We start from the raw sequence: 21,213 nt of genomic DNA on the forward strand, positions 1-21,213 counted from the left end.
TCCTCCTTTCTAGACACTGTCCATTCCGTTCAACTGGTCTTCCAGTTCCTTTGCTGTCTATCAGTGCTCTGTCAAACTCTTCATGCAAGTGTATTTGATGCATATGTTTAAAGTTGTGTAAACACTAGGGCTATAGTGTCTCTAATCTCACGACAGTTGACTAACGTAGTGATTATGTGACCAAGATTTTAAACAGGCAAATACGCCACACCTGGAGGTCCTTTGCCAGTGTACAGTTGTATAGGTAAGGTGTTTTCAACGTATTTTGTGACCTCACAGCCCTTTGAACTTACGTGTGCAATGTCAGATATATTTCGATGTCCACCAATTCGGTTCATTGAATGTTTTGTAACTCTGAATATTGGTGAACTTAGTCACAGCCCGATTCTCAACAACTGAATAGTCCCTATCCTCACGAAATCTGTTACTGTTTAAAGGCTTAAGTGCAGTTGTTGAACTTTGAAATTCCGTGGCAGATTTTAGTGATTTTTTTTGCTCAGCTTAAGCATTCTATGAAATCTTCAGTTGCTATGTCGTCAAGTCAACAATCAATGTGAGGCCTGCATTCAAATACAAATTTATCTAATTTTATTTGAATAAACATGTTGTCTAAGATTAACCCATCGGTTGTTGCCCACATTTTTATCATATAGAGTTGCTTGTTAGTACTTATATTTTAATTAACATTAACCATTTATAACTCATTTAATTATATTGCTAATGAATATGCTAGCAAATACGCTTCATATGTGATCCACACCTCTATATCGACTCAAAGTAGTAAGGCTGACTGGGCATTAACCACATCTGTTAGCAAAGATGCAATCAAATCGCAGCTTTTACAATATACAGATTGAACAACTCTAACGTACCCATTCTGTACCTTCAGCATTACTACGTGGCATATTATTAAGAAAAAAACAGGTAATAATTACAGACATTAACTTTATTTCGAAGAGTGCATTACAGTCAATAGTTCACTTTAGCACAATATATAACAGAATATGTGAAATGAATATCTGATACACAATAAAAGTTAGATGTTTTACGGCAAATACATCCTCTAGCGATAGGTGGTTTGTTATTCTAAGATAAAAAAGCACTCCTTAGAATTTCCAGTCAGTGAAATGAAAACAGCAAAAACTTCCATTTTGAATAATATAACTACATTTAAGAGCAATTAAATTTTTAAAAGTTGATATTCCGATATCTTGACTTTCAGACGCTGATGGAACTCTTAGCGGCGTACGTAATGTAGTAAATTGACAACAGCAGCTACAAGTATCATACGGAAATTGTAACCACATTTGTAAGGTCATTAAGTAACATCATATGATCAATGGTAGTTATTGCTTACTTGTCAACGATTTGTGACTTCTCCTGGAGAGACTTGGCAGACTGAATACAAGGTGTCCGATTACGTGTCTGTTGCTCTCTATGGTGCTACTTGCTTATGCATGTTCCTACAGATGGCGCTCGTAGTGCTCGAAATAGGTGCCGTCGGGGTCGTACTTGGCCTTCAGCTTCTCCAACGCGTCCTTCTTGTTGTCTCTTATGAACTTGATGACTTTATCGACTCTGGCTTTCTGCTTATCATTGCATTTGGCACAGTCGGTCTGCAAGGCGTCCGGAATGAAAACCTTCAGATCCTTACCCTCTGGGGTGCATCGTTCGTCACCATCGTCCAGCAGGCAGTCCATGTAATTGTTGAAGAGCCGGTCGTTGTTGAGGATCTCGTCCAGGTCTACATTGTCGTACTTGGTGGAGTACTTCCCTTCGTCGGCGGAAGTCAGTGGTACCGCAGTGGCGACCACCAGAATGAGCAGAGGAGTGAAGACTTTCCACATGTCTGCCGGTAGCTGTCAGAGGACCTGGGTAAGAAGAACCCAACTGGACTGCAGGAGTCGAGTGCCAGCCTAAAGATGTCTGCTATGTTATAAAGGCAGCCAGAGGCGGGTGTAGACACCTCAGTTTCCGGACACGAATCGCCTGCTGGCCGGGTTAGCAGGGCCACTCCCGTAATTTTCGTGCGTCACGTCAGAGGGGGAGAAGTTGAGGTGCCGTAACGTAGCATTCCCACTGATGAACAGATATCGTAATCTTCCATCTCCTCCGCACTCACCTGTGTCACGGAGATAATTGGCCTTACAGCCGTGTTCAGAAGAACCTAAATTCCAGTTCTGAATGCAGCATTTCGTGGTGTCCACGAAGCATTAGAGACGAACGTTAGTGTTTAAAAATAATTTTCTGCTTCAGTCACTTTCATTTTGCAGTAATTATCCTGTTACGATCATATGCAATGTAGCGAGCTCACTGGTAACTTAAAGCAGCAAAAACTGTTTCCTCTAACTTCAGTACTGTTCTTACTGCAACGTAGATAGCCAGACGAAATTTTTATGAGAAATGAACTGTGTTGAAGTCGCCATGTCTTACCTGTTAAACAGAAACGACGTATGTCAGCAGTTCACCGCCAATATCAACAGTATCTCACTATCTTCTCTGTTTAATTGCGTCTTGTCTATGTGATACTCTTATGTTACTTATAGATGAACATGGTTTGATATTCGCGAATCAATGACATTGACATCTTCTGCGTAGTTATCGTCTGCCTATCACTCTCCTATGAGGAGCCTTGTATCTCTAGAGTTACTATGCAGCTTAACTAATTAGGAACCCACTCCATACAACAGACTTAATGCTTGTGTAATAACTCACTCAGTTATAAAACATGCCTGAAATTTACTCTATGCCAGGAAACTTAACATGCTAACTTGGGGTACAAGCGCGTATAGGGAACTGTATACCAAAACCTAATACTTTTGTGTAGCAGTCATACATATGTATCTGACAAAGTTTTGTAACAACTCTATAATGCATAAATATCGCACTTATCATTTGAAGACAAATATATTATACTACAAATGATATACACTTAGAAAGCTACACAAATCACCCTAATTATTCCCAAAAGGAGTGCATGACATAGAGTCTCCATCACATTTATATGATTTTTCTAAGGGGTGTCCCACAAAATGGTAAATATTCAGGACTATCACAACAAAGATAATTCGAAGCAAAAAAGTCATGTAAATATGGTCTCTGAAGTGCATACCTTAAGAGGTAACAGCACTTCATCTTCGATACAGTAAAACATAACTATTTTACTGAAAGCTCCTTGCATTCCTCAATGTGAAGCGAAAGAAAAAACTCTCCAGTAAACATGGGCTCTAAGGTGCTTACTCTGAGAGTTATGAGCACTTGTCCACCTTTGCTGCTGTGAAACACAACTCACCTAATGCACACGGTTTCATAGCTCAGGAACACATTCTAGAGCCCATGTTTATATCATTTCTTCTTTTCTGAGTAGGGCGCACGACAATCCAATCACCAGGCTGTATTTTATATTTTACTCATGGATGTATGTCAGTACGGCAAAATCTTCGAGTACATTTTGGCCGCACCCTCGTCTTAAATGACTCCCTCTCAAGCCCCTCTTCTTATGTTACTTTATCTTATTTATCTTACACCGTGAAGTGCAGCTACTGTTTGATAAATTTATTCGGCGGTATCACTTTCTTCGTATGCTTCATTGACTTTTAAGCAGTCTATTGAATGCGTTGAACCCATACAATGCAGGAGAATTGAGCTTATTGATTAGGTCTTTTTAATGTTTACTCTTCTTATTTGCGCTGCCATTGGCAAGGTAGCCTGAAGTCATAGTCGTCGGTTAAATTAAGGGAAGAAAAGCATATGTACCTTTTTTTTTTGAGTCATCGGAATTGTGAATGGTTTGACGTGGCCCGTGACGAATTTTTCTTCTGACCAACCTTTCCATCACAGAGTAGCAACTGCAAACTACATCCTCAATAATTTGCTGGATGAATTCCAACCTCTCTCTTCCTCTACAGTTTTTACCCTCCACATCTACCTCTAGTACTACAGAAACCGCTCTCGGAACTCTGTACCTTCTTCTAGTCAGTGTTTTCCACATGTTCCTTAACCTCACCGATTCTGCGAAGAACCTCCTCACACTTTATCTTACCAGTCCTCTTAATTTTCAACATTCTTCTGTAGACGCACAACTCACATTATTCGATTCTCTTCTGGTTTTTCCATAGGGCATGTCTCACTGCAATGCTGTGCACCGAACGTACATCCTCAGAAATGTCTTCCTGAAATTAAGGCCTATGAGAGACACTAACAGATTTCTCTTGACCAGGAACGCCTTTTTTGTCGTTGTTAGTTCGCGTTTTATGTCTTCCTTGCTCAGACCATCGTGGAAACCATTGCCGCCTAACTTCGATTACTTTGTGATTCCCAATTCAGACTTCAAGTTTGGCGCTGTTCTCTTTTCTGCTACTTCTCATAACTTTCGTCTTTCACTGTTTTACTGTCAATTGATATTCTATACTCATTAATCTGTTCATTCCATTCAACGCATCCTACAATTTTTCTTCACTTTCATTGAGGACACAGATGTCATCACTGGATCGTATCATTGATATTCTTTCACCATGAATGTTTCTTCGATGTCCAGGTTGAACAGTCCCTGTGATGCACAACTGTTAATCCGTGAACTTCGTTCGTTGACTTCCAGTCTTATTGTTCCCCCTTGGTTCTTGTACGTACTGCACATTACCCATATTTTCTTATAGCTTACCCCCTTTTTGCAGCATGGAGAGCTGCATCAAACCAGTCTCACGACTGAAGACCACAACAACAACAACAAGAACAACCCCCTTTTTACAGAGAATTTCGTACACCGCCGTCTGACACCCTTGAGCACTTTTCCCAGGGGACAAATTGTATGAAGGTGTCTTTTTTTTTTTTTCTTTTTCCGGTCTTGCTTCTATTATCAACTGCAATGTCAGATCTGCCTCTATGGTGTCTTTTCCTTTCCTAAAGTCAAACTCATAGACTTCTAAAACATCCTCAGTTTTGTTTTCCATGCACCTTATCCTTATGAATCTTGGACTTTACGACCGATACCAGTCCAGCGCGTATACAATCATCAACTGGAAAATAATAGAACTGTCTAATTTTGTGTATACAGTTCTCGTGTATGCCTTACAATTACCTGCTGAAAACTTATTTTAAGTCAAAAAAATTCCTTTTTGTTTCGTTCTCCCGCCTTTTATGAATGTACTGAGCTTTATTTCGGTTTATTTGTAGTGTAAACTGAAACTAAAATTAAAACTTTGGCTTTAGCTCCAGCCCCTGATGCGGTGTAGGAAATAGAAGAAGAAGATGGTAGAGAGAATACTTTAAGACGATATCACAATTTTAATCAAGAGTAGTTTATGTGTATGTTTAAAGCTGTGTAAATGCTAGGGCTATAATATATCTAATTTCACGGTTGCTGACTAACATAGCGTACATGTAACCAAGATTTTAAACGGGTAAGCAAGTCAGAGCTCGAGTCCCTTCGCCAGTGTGTGGTTGTGTTGGTAAGTTGTTTCCTACATATTCTGCGACCACACAGTGCTTTGAACTTAAGTGTACTACGTCAGAAATACTTCGGTGTCCACCAGTTCGGCACGTTGAATATTTTGGACCTCTGAATATAGATAAAATAAGTCACAGCCCGCTTCTCAGTAACTGAATAGTCTCCATCCTCATTAAATTTGTTGCTGTTTAAGGACTTATAAGTGGTTGCTGAACTTTCAGATTTTTCTTGCCGATTTTAGTGATTTCTTTGCTCAGCATTTAGCCCACATCTGATACTGCCTGTGAATGCTTTGCTTAAACATTCTGAGCAGTCTTCAGTTAGTATTGCATCAAGTTAACAATCAATATGAGATCAACATTCTAATACAAGTTTGTGTTTATTTGAATGAACATGTCAAAAATAAACATGTGTGGAACGTAACACAGTTAACGCTGCCATCTTGACGGCGACGTATAGCGATGTCACCTATCAGAAATTCATGAAACTATAGGGGCTGAAGCAGCGATATACAAAGATGGCCTGCAGCAAATTTCGTACTTCTTCAACTAAATTGGACGAGGAAAACATGTGTCGCATTTACTTACTGATCACCCCTCGTAACTCGCCTCCCTATCTGGGAAACCAGCAGCCTGTGCTTTAAGGTGTAAGAGTAGGTCTGGATCAGCGCTTCCATTGCATTGTGCTGTATCTTAGTGAAATTGCAGTAAAAAACCTCATATTTAACTTTCTCAGAGCACACAAAAATTTCATACCGTAATTCGTAACCTGCGAATCTGCAACACAGAGTGCACATGTACTGCAGTAATATTTAGTTGCTACCACTGTTGACGCAACTGCTTTGCTCTGATTTCTTGGTTCCGCCAAGAAGACTGTAATGCGAAAGGTTTTCCCTGTGTCATCTGGTGCGTCAAAGAAAAGCAGTTCTTCCAGGTTTACGTGCACTGTAACATGTGTCCGGCATCCGTTTATATGACGCTCACAAACAGTCGTTAATCGTGCCTGAGGTGCCATCCTCTTAAGAATTACAGTCGTTTACTTGAGCATCTAAACTAATTACAGTTTTCCATCTGCAGCTCAACGCAGATACTGGAAGCTTATTGGTTTAATTTCAGTAGGAAGGCAGTTCCTTTCCCAATGGATATAACTTAACGTTGACGACAAGTAAAATATATGTATGGTGAAGTCTTATGAGTAGCAGTCATAATTTTTTGATCCATCACGCGAAAAAATAGCATAAACTAATTTTTTTGTTATGTTCTCGGGTACACACTGAAGTCCTCACGCCATTATACAGTAGCACTCCACTAGAGGAGCCAAATCGGCATGGTGCAGCCATCTCCACAATATGAATAGAAGGAGCCATTTTGTTTTCTCTTTTAACTTAAGTTATTGAGGTGATGGTTGAAACTGCATGGAACACATGAAACATCAACATTCACTTACGCAAAAATATTATAGGCTATTCAGAGGAATAGTAAATCTGAAACAAGTATACAGAGCCACAAACGTATATGACAACCGCACAAACTATTGCATAATAACCATATAACCAGTCATATTGTAACATTATGTTTCTGTTTATAGTATTGTCCATGGCCTAAAGTTTAGTTTACAATGTTGACTAACATGTTTTTGCAGAACATAAATGAAAAGGGTTTAGTTTAGCAGCCAATGTCAAGACCTTATAAAATTTAGCATTAAAACCATTTAACCTGCGGTACTGTGCAGTTTAATTACTTATTGTGCTTAACTGTTTCCATTGCGTAAATTGTTATTTAAACGATAAGAAACAAGTCTTATGCACAGTACTCTATGCAAGTGGATTGTATATAATGTTTGGTTACTCTATACAAGTGGATTGTATATAATGTTTGGTTACTCTATGCAAGTGGATTGTATATAATGTTTGGTTATTTAAGAACTATAGTCCCTTTCAGCCCCAGGTCAGATGATTCCTTAAGATGTGACATAAAGTCGGAAACTAGTTTGAAATAAACAAGAATCAGTAGAACGAAAACCGTGTTCATGTTATTCAACCTTTAAAAAATTGAGTACAACACTAATAGATGTAGGTTGTTTTCTGCTTGTTGCCGCTGGGTGCCAAGCAGGACAAGTGATCGGCACAGATAGCAATGACACCAGTTTGCTTATCGACTAAGATGCAGAACTTAGAGTCACAGGGCGTGTGTCCACAGCACTTGATTACTGACTGAATCGTCAGTCCCCTATGATTCTAGTAATCTGCTGACAATGACGATGTCCAAGAAATACATAGTGAGCCATGAGTGGGATGGCGCTGACGACAATAGTGAGAGGATACTGCGATACTCTGAGCTTGGGAGTGGCTGAGAAACAGGTTCAACAAACCTGCAGGGGTGGCTGTTGGATGTCAACCAGTGACGAACGGCCGGTGCTCTCCATTAAGGGTAAGGCAACTCCGTCCGATGGGCAGCAGAAGCAGCCGGTGTAGAGCACGGGGTGTGCCCTCGCCTCAGAGTAGTCAAGTGGCGGCTTCAGTTCCAGTAAAATGATGGAGTCTGTTGCGGAGTGTAATTTCGCAATAGAGCATGCGAGTGCAACCATGTTTACTACGACATGAGCTTACCGGTGCTGTTCACACCCACTGGAATTACAGTATGATGTCTGCGTGGAGCTTCGAGAAAAACAACCTGGCGGGCTGTTTCCACGCGATATCGTGGAGTTGACATATTGGCAGCAGGGGCCGCGACTTACCCACCGTGCACCTCTGTAGCTGTGCGGCGTGTAATTTCGCAATAGAGAATGCGAGTGCAGCCATGTTTACTACGACATGAGCTTACCGGTGCTGTTCACACCCACTGGAATTACAGTATGATGTCTGTGTGGAGCTTCGAGAAAAACAACCTGGCGGGCTGTTTCCACGCGATATCGTGGAGTTGACATATTGGCAGCTGGGGCCGCGACTTACCCACCGTGCACCTCTGTAGCTGTGCGGCGTGTAATTTCGCAATAGAGCATGCGAGTGCAGCCATGTTTACTACGACATGAGCTTACCGGTGCTGTTCACACCCACTGGAATTACAGTATGATGTCTGCGTGGAGCTTCGAGAAAAACAACCTGGCGGGCTGTTTCCACGCGATATCGTGGAGTTGACATATTGGCAGCTGGGGCCGCGACTTACCCACCGTGCACCTCTGTAGCTGTGCGGCGTGTAATTTCGCAATAGAGCATGCGAGTGCAGCCATGTTTACTACGACATGAGCTTACCGGTGCTGTTCACACCCACTGGAATTACAGTATGATGTCTGCGTGGAGCTTCGAGAAAAACAACCTGGCGGGCTGTTTCCACGCGATATCGTGGAGTTGACATATTGGCAGCCGGGGCCGCGACTTACCCACCGTGCATCTCTGTAGCTGTGCGGCGTGTAATTTCGCAATAGAGCATGCGAGTGCAGCCATGTTTACTACGACATGAGCTTACCGGTGCTGTTCACACCCACTGGAATTACAGTATGATGTCTGCGTGGAGCTTCGAGAAAAACAACCTGGCAGGCTGTTTCCACGCGATATCGTGGAGTTGACATATTGGCAGCAGGGGCCGCGACTTACCCACCGTGCACCTCTGTAGCTGTGCGGCGTGTAATTTCGCAATAGAGCATGCGAGTGCAGCCATGTTTACTACGACATGAGCTTACCGGTGCTGTTCACACCCACTGGAATTACAGTATGATGTCTGCGTGGAGCTTCGAGAAAAACAACCTGGCGGGCTGTTTCCACGCGATATCGTGGAGTTGACATATTGGCAGCTGGGGCCGCGACTTACCCACCGTGCACCTCTGTAGCTGTGCGGCGTGTAATTTCGCAATAGAGCATGCGAGTGCAGCCATGTTTACTACGACATGAGCTTACCGGTGCTGTTCACACCCACTGGAATTACAGTATGATGTCTGCGTGGAGCTTCGAGAAAAACAACCTGGCGGGCTGTTTCCACGCGATATCGTGGAGTTGACATATTGGCAGCTGGGGCCGCGACTTACCCACCGTGCACCTCTGTAGCTGTGCGGCGTGTAATTTCGCAATAGAGCATGCGAGTGCAGCCATGTTTACTACGACATGAGCTTACCGGTGCTGTTCACACCCACTGGAATTACAGTATGATGTCTGCGTGGAGCTTCGAGAAAAACAACCTGGCGGGCTGTTTCCACGCGATATCGTGGAGTTGACATATTGGCAGCAGGGGCCGCGACTTACCCACCGTGCACCTCTGTAGCTGTGCGGCGTGTAATTTCGCAATAGAGAATGCGAGTGCAGCCATGTTTACTACGACATGAGCTTACCGGTGCTGTTCACACCCACTGGAATTACAGTATGATGTCTGCGTGGAGCTTCGAGAAAAACAACCTGGCGGGCTGTTTCCACGCGATATCGTGGAGTTGACATATTGGCAGCTGGGGCCGCGACTTACCCACCGTGCACCTCTGTAGCTGTGCGGCGTGTAATTTCGCAATAGAGCATGCGAGTGCAGCCATGTTTACTACGACATGAGCTTACCGGTGCTGTTCACACCCACTGGAATTACAGTATGATGTCTGCGTGGAGCTTCGAGAAAAACAACCTGGCGGGCTGTTTCCACGCGATATCGTGGAGTTGACCTATTGGCAGCTGGGGCCGCGACTTACCCACCGTGCACCTCTGTAGCTGTGCGGCGTGTAATTTCGCAATAGAGCATGCGAGTGCAGCCATGTTTACTACGACATGAGCTTACCGGTGCTGTTCACACCCACTGGAATTACAGTATGATGTCTGCGTGGAGCTTCGAGAAAAACAACCTGGCGGGCTGTTTCCACGCGATATCGTGGAGTTGACATATTGGCAGCCGGGGCCGCGACTTACCCACCGTGCATCTCTGTAGCTGTGCGGCGTGTAATTTCGCAATAGAGCATGCGAGTGCAGCCATGTTTACTACGACATGAGCTTACCGGTGCTGTTCACACCCACTGGAATTACAGTATGATGTCTGCGTGGAGCTTCGAGAAAAACAACCTGGCGGGCTGTTTCCACGCGATATCGTGGAGTTGACATATTGGCAGCAGGGGCCGCGACTTACCCACCGTGCACCTCTGTAGCTGTGCGGCGTGTAATTTCGCAATAGAGCATGCGAGTGCAGCCATGTTTACTACGACATGAGCTTACCGGTGCTGTTCACACCCACTGGAATTACAGTATGATGTCTGCGTGGAGCTTCGAGAAAAACAACCTGGCGGGCTGTTTCCACGCGATATCGTGGAGTTGACATATTGGCAGCTGGGGCCGCGACTTACCCACCGTGCACCTCTGTAGCTGTGCGGCGTGTAATTTCGCAATAGAGCATGCGAGTGCAGCCATGTTTACTACGACATGAGCTTACCGGTGCTGTTCACACCCACTGGAATTACAGTATGATGTCTGCGTGGAGCTTCGAGAAAAACAACCTGGCGGGCTGTTTCCACGCAATATCGTGGAGTTGACATATTGGCAGCCGGGGCCGCGACTTATCCACCGTGCACCTCTGTAGCTGTGCGGCGTGTAATTTCGCAATAGAGCATGCGAGTGCAGCCATGTTTACTACGACATGAGCTTACCGGTGCTGTTCACACCCACTGGAATTACAGTATGATGTCTGCGTGGAGCTTCGAGAAAAACAACCTGGCGGGCTGTTTCCACGCGATATCGTGGAGTTGACATATTGGCAGCAGGGGCCGCGACTTACCCACCGTGCACCTCTGTAGCTGTGCGGCATGTAATTTCGCAATAGAGCATGCGAGTGCAGCCATGTTTACTACGACATGAGCTTACCGGTGCTGTTCACACCCACTGGAATTACAGTATGATGTCTGCGTGGAGCTTCGAGGAAAACAACCTGGCGGGCTGTTTCCACGCGATATCGTGGAGTTGACATATTGGCAGCAGGGGCCGCGACTTACCCATCGTGCACCTCTGTAGCTGTGCGGCGTGTAATTTCGCAATAGAGCATGTGAGTGCAGCCATGTTTACTACGACATGAGCTTACCGGTGCTGTTCACACCCACTGGAATTACAGTATGATGTCTGCGTGGAGCTTCGAGAAAAACAACCTGGCGGGCTGTTTCCACGCGATATCGTGGAGTTGACATATTGGCAGCCGGGGCCGCGACTTACCCACCGTGCACCTCTGTAGCTGTGCGGCGTGTAATTTCGCAATAGAGCATGCGAGTGCAGCCATGTTTACTACGACATGAGCTTACCGGTGCTGTTCACACCCACTGGAATTACAGTATGATGTCTGCGTGGAGCTTCGAGAAAAACAACCTGGCGGGCTGTTTCCACGCGATATCGTGGAGTTGACATATTGGCAGCTGGGGCCGCGACTTACCCACCGTGCACCTCTGTAGCTGTGCGGCGTGTAATTTCGCAATAGAGCATGCGAGTGCAGCCATGTTTACTATGACATGAGCTTACCGGTGTTGTTCACACCCACTGAAATTACAGTATGATGTCTGCGTGGAGCTTCGAGAAAAACAACCTGGCGGGCTGTTTCCACGCAATATCGTGGAGTTGACATATTGGCAGCCGGGGCCGCGACTTACCCACCGTGCACCTCTGTAGCTGTGCGGCGTGTAATTTCGCAATAGAGCATGCGAGTACAGCCATGTTTACTACGACATGAGCTTACCGGTGCTGTTCACACCCACTGGAATTACAGTATGATGTCTGCGTGGAGCTTCGAGAAAAACAACCTGGCGGGCTGTTTCCACGCGATATCGTGGAGTTGACATATTGGCAGCTGGGGCCGCGACTTACCCACCGTGCACCTCTGTAGCTGTGCGGCGTGTAATTTCGCAATAGAGCATGCGAGTGCAGCCATGTTTACTACGACATGAGCTTACCGGTGCTGTTCACACCCACTGGAATTACAGTATGATGTCTGCGTGGAGCTTCGACAAAAACAACCTGGCGGGCTGTTTCCACGCGATATCGTGGAGTTGACATATTGGCAGCTGGGGCCGCGACTTACCCACCGTGCACCTCTGTAGCTGTGCGGCGTGTAATTTCGCAATAGAGCATGCGAGTGCAGCCATGTTTACTATGACATGAGCTTACCGGTGCTGTTCACACCCACTGGAATTACAGTATGATGTCTGTGTGGAGCTTCGAGAAAAACAACCTGGCGGGCTGTTTCCACGCGATATCGTGGAGTTGACATATTGGCAGCAGGGGCCGCGACTTACCCACCGTGCACCTCTGTAGCTGTGCGGCGTGTAATTTCGCAATAGAGCATGCGAGTGCAGCCATGTTTACTACAACATGAGCTTACTGGTGCTGTTCACACCCACTGGAATTACAGTATGATGTCTGCGTGGAGCTTCGAGAAAAACAACCTGGCGGGCTGTTTCCACGCGATATCGTGGAGTTGACATATTGGCAGCTGGGGCCGCGACTTACCCACCGTGCACCTCTGTAGCTGTGCGGCGTGTAATTTCGCAATAGAGCATGCGAGTGCAGCCATGTTTACTACGACATGAGCTTACCGGTGCTGTTCACACCCACTGGAATTACAGTATGATGTCTGCGTGGAGCTTCGAGAAAAACAACCTGGCGGGCTGTTTCCATGCAATATCGTGGAGTTGACATATTGGCAGCCGGGACCGCGACTTACCCACCGTGCACCTCTGTAGCTGTGCGGCGTGTAATTTCGCAATAGAGCATGTGAGTGCAGCCATGTTTACTACGACATGAGCTTACCGGTGCTGTTCACACCCACTGGAATTACAGTATGATGTCTGCGTGGAGCTTCGAGAAAAACAACCTGGCGGGCTGTTTCCACGCGATATCGTGGAGTTGACATATTGGCAGCAGGGGCCGCGACTTACCCACCGTGCACCTCTGTAGCTGTGCGGCGTGTAATTTCGCAATAGAGCATGCGAGTGCAGCCATGTTTACTACGACATGAGCTTACCGGTGCTGTTCACACCCACTGGAATTACAGTATGATGTCTGCGTGGAGCTTCGAGAAAAACAACCTGGCGGGCTGTTTCCACGCGATATCGTGGAGTTGACATATTGGCAGCCGGGGCCGCGACTTACCCACCGTGCATCTCTGTAGCTGTGCGGCGTGTAATTTCGCAATAGAGCATGCGAGTGCAGCCATGTTTACTACGACATGAGCTTACCGGTGCTGTTCACACCCACTGGAATTACAGTATGATGTCTGCGTGGAGCTTCGAGAAAAACAACCTGGCGGGCTGTTTCCACGCGATATCGTGGAGTTGACATATTGGCAGCAGGGGCCGCGACTTACCCACCGTGCACCTCTGTAGCTGTGCGGCGTGTAATTTCGCAATAGAGCATGCGAGTGCAGCCATGTTTACTACGACATGAGCTTACCGGTGCTGTTCACACCCACTGGAATTACAGTATGATGTCTGCGTGGAGCTTCGAGAAAAACAACCTGGCGGGCTGTTTCCACGCGATATCGTGGAGTTGACATATTGGCAGCTGGGGCCGCGACTTACCCACCGTGCACCTCTGTAGCTGTGCGGCGTGTAATTTCGCAATAGAGCATGCGAGTGCAGCCATGTTTACTACGACATGAGCTTACCGGTGCTGTTCACACCCACTGGAATTACAGTATGATGTCTGCGTGGAGCTTCGAGAAAAACAACCTGGCGGGCTGTTTCCACGCGATATCGTGGAGTTGACATATTGGCAGCTGGGGCCGCGACTTACCCACCGTGCACCTCTGTAGCTGTGCGGCGTGTAATTTCGCAATAGAGCATGCGAGTGCAGCCATGTTTACTACGACATGAGCTTACCGGTGCTGTTCACACCCACTGGAATTACAGTATGATGTCTGCGTGGAGCTTCGAGAAAAACAACCTGGCGGGCTGTTTCCACGCGATATCGTGGAGTTGACATATTGGCAGCAGGGGCCGCGACTTACCCACCGTGCACCTCTGTAGCTGTGCGGCGTGTAATTTCGCAATAGAGAATGCGAGTGCAGCCATGTTTACTACGACATGAGCTTACCGGTGCTGTTCACACCCACTGGAATTACAGTATGATGTCTGCGTGGAGCTTCGAGAAAAACAACCTGGCGGGCTGTTTCCACGCGATATCGTGGAGTTGACATATTGGCAGCTGGGGCCGCGACTTACCCACCGTGCACCTCTGTAGCTGTGCGGCGTGTAATTTCGCAATAGAGCATGCGAGTGCAGCCATGTTTACTACGACATGAGCTTACCGGTGCTGTTCACACCCACTGGAATTACAGTATGATGTCTGCGTGGAGCTTCGAGAAAAACAACCTGGCGGGCTGTTTCCACGCGATATCGTGGAGTTGACATATTGGCAGCTGGGGCCGCGACTTACCCACCGTGCACCTCTGTAGCTGTGCGGCGTGTAATTTCGCAATAGAGCATGCGAGTGCAGCCATGTTTACTACGACATGAGCTTACCGGTGCTGTTCACACCCACTGGAATTACAGTATGATGTCTGCGTGGAGCTTCGAGAAAAACAACCTGGCGGGCTGTTTCCACGCGATATCGTGGAGTTGACATATTGGCAGCCGGGGCCGCGACTTACCCACCGTGCATCTCTGTAGCTGTGCGGCGTGTAATTTCGCAATAGAGCATGCGAGTGCAGCCATGTTTACTACGACATGAGCTTACCGGTGCTGTTCACACCCACTGGAATTACAGTATGATGTCTGCGTGGAGCTTCGAGAAAAACAACCTGGCGGGCTGTTTCCACGCGATATCGTGGAGTTGACATATTGGCAGCAGGGGCCGCGACTTACCCACCGTGCACCTCTGTAGCTGTGCGGCGTGTAATTTCGCAATAGAGCATGCGAGTGCAGCCATGTTTACTACGACATGAGCTTACCGGTGCTGTTCACACCCACTGGAATTACAGTATGATGTCTGCGTGGAGCTTCGAGAAAAACAACCTGGCGGGCTGTTTCCACGCGATATCGTGGAGTTGACATATTGGCAGCTGGGGCCGCGACTTACCCACCGTGCACCTCTGTAGCTGTGCGGCGTGTAATTTCGCAATAGAGCATGCGAGTGCAGCCATGTTTACTACGACATGAGCTTACCGGTGCTGTTCACACCCACTGGAATTACAGTATGATGTCTGCGTGGAGCTTCGAGAAAAACAACCTGGCGGGCTGTTTCCACGCAATATCGTGGAGTTGACATATTGGCAGCCGGGGCCGCGACTTATCCACCGTGCACCTCTGTAGCTGTGCGGCGTGTAATTTCGCAATAGAGCATGCGAGTGCAGCCATGTTTACTACGACATGAGCTTACCGGTGCTGTTCACACCCACTGGAATTACAGTATGATGTCTGCGTGGAGCTTCGAGAAAAACAACCTGGCGGGCTGTTTCCACGCGATATCGTGGAGTTGACATATTGGCAGCAGGGGCCGCGACTTACCCACCGTGCACCTCTGTAGCTGTGCGGCATGTAATTTCGCAATAGAGCATGCGAGTGCAGCCATGTTTACTACGACATGAGCTTACCGGTGCTGTTCACACCCACTGGAATTACAGTATGATGTCTGCGTGGAGCTTCGAGGAAAACAACCTGGCGGGCTGTTTCCACGCGATATCGTGGAGTTGACATATTGGCAGCAGGGGCCGCGACTTACCCATCGTGCACCTCTGTAGCTGTGCGGCGTGTAATTTCGCAATAGAGCATGTGAGTGCAGCCATGTTTACTACGACATGAGCTTACCGGTGCTGTTCACACCCACTGGAATTACAGTATGATGTCTGCGTGGAGCTTCGAGAAAAACAACCTGGCGGGCTGTTTCCACGCGATATCGTGGAGTTGACATATTGGCAGCCGGGGCCGCGACTTACCCACCGTGCACCTCTGTAGCTGTGCGGCGTGTAATTTCGCAATAGAGCATGCGAGTGCAGCCATGTTTACTACGACATGAGCTTACCGGTGCTGTTCACACCCACTGGAATTACAGTATGATGTCTGCGTGGAGCTTCGAGAAAAACAACCTGGCGGGCTGTTTCCACGCGATATCGTGGAGTTGACATATTGGCAGCAGGGGCCGCGACTTACCCACCGTGCACCTCTGTAGCTGTGCGGCGTGTAATTTCGCAATAGAGCATGCGAGTGCAGCCATGTTTACTATGACATGAGCTTACCGGTGTTGTTCACACCCACTGAAATTACACTATGATGTCTGCGTGGAGCTTCGAGAAAAACAACCTGGCGGGCTGTTTCCACGCAATATCGTGGAGTTGACATATTGGCAGCCGGGGCCGCGACTTACCCACCGTGCACCTCTGTAGCTGTGCGGCGTGTAATTTCGCAATAGAGCATGCGAGTACAGCCATGTTTACTACGACATGAGCTTACCGGTGCTGTTCACACCCACTGGAATTACAGTATGATGTCTGCGTGGAGCTTCGAGAAAAACAACCTGGCGGGCTGTTTCCACGCGATATCGTGGAGTTGACATATTGGCAGCTGGGGCCGCGACTTACCCACCGTGCACCTCTGTAGCTGTGCGGCGTGTAATTTCGCAATAGAGAATGCGAGTGCAGCCATGTTTACTACGACATGAGCTTACCGGTGCTGTTCACACCCACTGGAATTACAGTATGATGTCTGCGTGGAGCTTCGACAAAAACAACCTGGCGGGCTGTTTCCACGCGATATCGTGGAGTTGACATATTGGCAGCTGGGGCCGCGACTTACCCACCGTGCACCTCTGTAGCTGTGCGGCGTGTAATTTCGCAATAGAGCATGCGAGTGCAGCCATGTTTACTATGACATGAGCTTACCGGTGCTGTTCACACCCACTGGAATTACAGTATGATGTCTGTGTGGAGCTTCGAGAAAAACAACCTGGCGGGCTGTTTCCACGCGATATCGTGGAGTTGACATATTGGCAGCAGGGGCCGCGACTTACCCACCGTGCACCTCTGTAGCTGTGCGGCGTGTAATTTCGCAATAGAGCATGCGAGTGCAGCCATGTTTACTACAACATGAGCTTACTGGTGCTGTTCACACCCACTGGAATCACAGTATGATGTCTGCGTGGAGCTTCGAGAAAAACAACCTGGCGGGCTGTTTCCACGCGATATCGTGGAGTTGACATATTGGCAGCTGGGGCCGCGACTTACCCACCGTGCACCTCTGTAGCTGTGCGGCGTGTAATTTCGCAATAGAGCATGCGAGTGCAGCCATGTTTACTACGACATGAGCTTACCGGTGCTGTTCACACCCACTGGAATTACAGTATGATGTCTGCGTGGAGCTTCGAGAAAAACAACCTGGCGGGCTGTTTCCACGCAATATCGTGGAGTTGACATATTGGCAGCCGGGACCGCGACTTACCCACCGTGCACCTCTGTAGCTGTGCGGCGTGTAATTTCGCAATAGAGCATGTGAGTGCAGCCATGTTTACTACGACATGAGCTTACCGGTGCTGTTCACACCCACTGGAATTACAGTATGATGTCTGCGTGGAGCTTCGAGAAAAACAACCTGGCGGGCTGTTTCCACGCGATATCGTGGAGTTGACATATTGGCAGCAGGGGCCGCGACTTACCCACCGTGCACCTCTGTAGCTGTGCGGCGTGTAATTTCGCAATAGAGCATGCGAGTGCAGCCATGTTTACTACGACATGAGCTTACCGGTGCTGTTCACACCCACTGGAATTACAGTATGATGTCTGCGTGGAGCTTCGAGGAAAACAACCTGGCGGGCTGTTTCTACGCGATATCGTGGAGTTGACATATTGGCAGCAGGGGCCGCGACTTACCCACCGTGCACCTCTGTAGCTGTGCGGCGTGTAATTTCGCAATAGAGCATGTGAGTGCAGCCATGTTTACTACGACATGAGCTTACCGGTGCTGTTCACACCCACTGGAATTACAGTATGATGTCTGCGTGGAGCTTCGAGAAAAACAACCTGGCGGGCTGTTTCCACGCGATATCGTGGAGTTGACATATTGGCAGCTGGGGCCGCGACTTACCCACCGTGCACCTCTGTAGCTGTGCGGCGTGTAATTTCGCAATAGAGCATGCGAGTGCAGCCATGTTTACTACGACATGAGCTTACCGGTGCTGTTCACACCCACTGGAATTACAGTATGATGTCTGCGTGGAGCTTCGAGAAAAACAACCTGGCGGGCTGTTTCCACGCGATATCGTGGAGTTGACATATTGGCAGCAGGGGCCGCGACTTACCCACCGTGCACCTCTGTAGCTGTGCGGCGTGTAATTTCGCAATAGAGCATGCGAGTGCAGCCATGTTTACTACGACATGAGCTTACCGGTGTTGTTCACACCCACTGAAATTACAGTATGATGTCTGCGTGGAGCTTCGAGAAAAACAACCTGGCGGGCTGTTTCCACGCAATATCGTGGAGTTGACATATTGGCAGCCGGGGCCGCGACTTACCCACCGTGCACCTCTGTAGCTGTGCGGCGTGTAATTTCGCAATAGAGCATGCGAGTGCAGCCATGTTTACTACGACATGAGCTTACCGGTGCTGTTCACACCCACTGGAATTACAATATGATGTCTGCGTGGAGCTTCGAGAAAAACAACCTGGCGGGCTGTTTCCACGCGATATCGTGGAGTTGACATATTGGCAGCAGGGGCCGCAACTTACCCACCGTGCACCTCTGTAGCTGTGCGGCGTGTAATTTCGCAATAGAGCATGCGAGTGCAGCCATGTTTACTACGACATGAGCTTACCGGTGCTGTTCACACCCACTGGAATTACAGTATGATGTCTGCGTGGAGCTTCGAGGAAAACAACCTGGCGGGCTGTTTCCACGCGATATCGTGGAGTTGACATATTGGCAGCAGGGGCCGCGACTTACCCACCGTGCACCTCTGTAGCTGTGCGGCGTGTAATTTCGCAATAGAGCATGCGAGTGCAGCCATGTTTACTACGACATGAGCTTACCGGTGCTGTTCACACCCACTGGAATTGCAGTATGATGTCTGCGTGGAGCTTCGAGAAAAACAACCTGGCGGGCTGTTTCCACGCGATATCGTGGAGTTGACATATTGGCAGCTGGGGCCGCGACTTACCCACCGTGCACCTCTGTAGCTGTGCGGCGTGTAATTTCGCAATAGAGCATGCGAGTGCAGCCATGTTTACTACGACATGAGCTTACCGGTGCTGTTCACACCCACTGGAATTACAGTATGATGTCTGCGTGGAGCTTCGAGAAAAACAACCTGGCGGGCTGTTTCCACGCGATATCGTGGAGTTGACATATTGGCAGCCGGGGCCGCGACTTACCCACCGTGCACCTCTGTAGCTGTGCGGCGTGTAATTTCGCAATAGAGCATGCGAGTGCAGCCATGTTTACTACGACATGAGCTTACCGGTGCTGTTCACACCCACTGGAATTACAGTATGATGTCTGCGTGGAGCTTCGAGGAAAACAACCTGGCGGGCTGTTTCCACGCGATATCGTGGAGTTGACATATTGGCAGCAGGGGCCGCGACTTACCCACCGTGCACCTCTGTAGCTGTGCGGCGTGTAATTTCGCAATAGAGCATGCGAGTGCAGCCATGTTTACTACGACATGAGCTTACCGGTGCTGTTCACACCCACTGGAATAGCAGTATGATGTCTGCGTGGAGCTTCGAGAAAAACAACCTGGCGGGCTGTTTCCACGCGATATCGTGGAGTTGACATATTGGCAGCTGGGGCCGCGACTTACCCACCGTGCACCTCTGTAGCTGTGCGGCGTGTAATTTCGCAATAGAGCATGCGAGTGCAGCCATGTTTACTACGACATGAGCTTACCGGTGCTGTTCACACCCACTGGAATTACAGTATGATGTCTGCGTGGAGCTTCGAGAAAAACAACCTGGCGGGCTGTTTCCACGCAATATCGTGGAGTTGACATATTGGCAGCCGGGGCCGCGACTTACCCACCGTGCACCTCTGTAGCTGTGCGGCGTGTAATTTCGCAATAGAGCATGCGAGTGCAGCCATGTTTACTACGACATGAGCTTACCGGTGCTGTTCACACCCACTGGAATTACAGTATGATGTCTGCGTGGAGCTTCGAGAAAAACAACCTGGCGGGCTGTTTCCACGCGATATCGTGGAGTTGACATATTGGCAGCAGGGGCCGCGACTTACCCACCGTGCACCTCTGTAGCTGTGCGGCGTGTAATTTCGCAATAGAGCATGCGAGTGCAGCCATGTTTACTACGACATGAGCTTACCGGTGTTGTTCACACCCACTGAAATTACAGTATGATGTCTGCGTGGAGCTTCGAGAAAAACAACCTGGCGGGCTGTTTCCACGCAATATCGTGGAGTTGACATATTGGCAGCCGGGGCCGCGACTTACCCACCGTGCACCTCTGTAGCTGTGCGGCGTGTAATTTCGCAATAGAGCATGCGAGTGCAGCCATGTTTACTACGACATGAGCTTACCGGTGCTGTTCACACCCACTGGAATTACAATATGATGTCTGCGTGGAGCTTCGAGAAAAACAACCTGGCGGGCTGTTTCCACGCGATATCGTGGAGTTGACATATTGGCAGCAGGGGCCGCAACTTACCCACCGTGCACCTCTGTAGCTGTGCGGCGTGTAATTTCGCAATAGAGCATGCGAGTGCAGCCATGTTTACTACGACATGAGCTTACCGGTGCTGTTCACACCCACTGGAATTACAGTATGATGTCTGCGTGGAGCTTCGAGGAAAACAACCTGGCGGGCTGTTTCCACGCGATATCGTGGAGTTGACATAT

General features: G+C 48.0%; 1 protein-coding gene across 1 annotated transcript; it reads right to left on the bottom strand.

Moving 5' to 3' along the window:
• Positions 1 to 957: 957 nt before the first annotated feature.
• On the bottom strand, positions 958 to 1,919 carry LOC126163455 (ejaculatory bulb-specific protein 3-like). Its single transcript, XM_049920178.1, has one exon. The coding sequence runs from the start codon at positions 1,845 to 1,847 to the stop codon at positions 1,464 to 1,466; it is 384 nt and encodes a 127-aa protein (XP_049776135.1). The 5' UTR covers positions 1,848 to 1,919; the 3' UTR covers positions 958 to 1,463.
• Positions 1,920 to 21,213: the final 19,294 nt, after the last annotated feature.

This window comes from Schistocerca cancellata, chromosome 1 (genome assembly GCF_023864275.1).
Source record: "Schistocerca cancellata isolate TAMUIC-IGC-003103 chromosome 1, iqSchCanc2.1, whole genome shotgun sequence".
Taxonomy (NCBI): domain Eukaryota; kingdom Metazoa; phylum Arthropoda; class Insecta; order Orthoptera; family Acrididae; genus Schistocerca; species Schistocerca cancellata.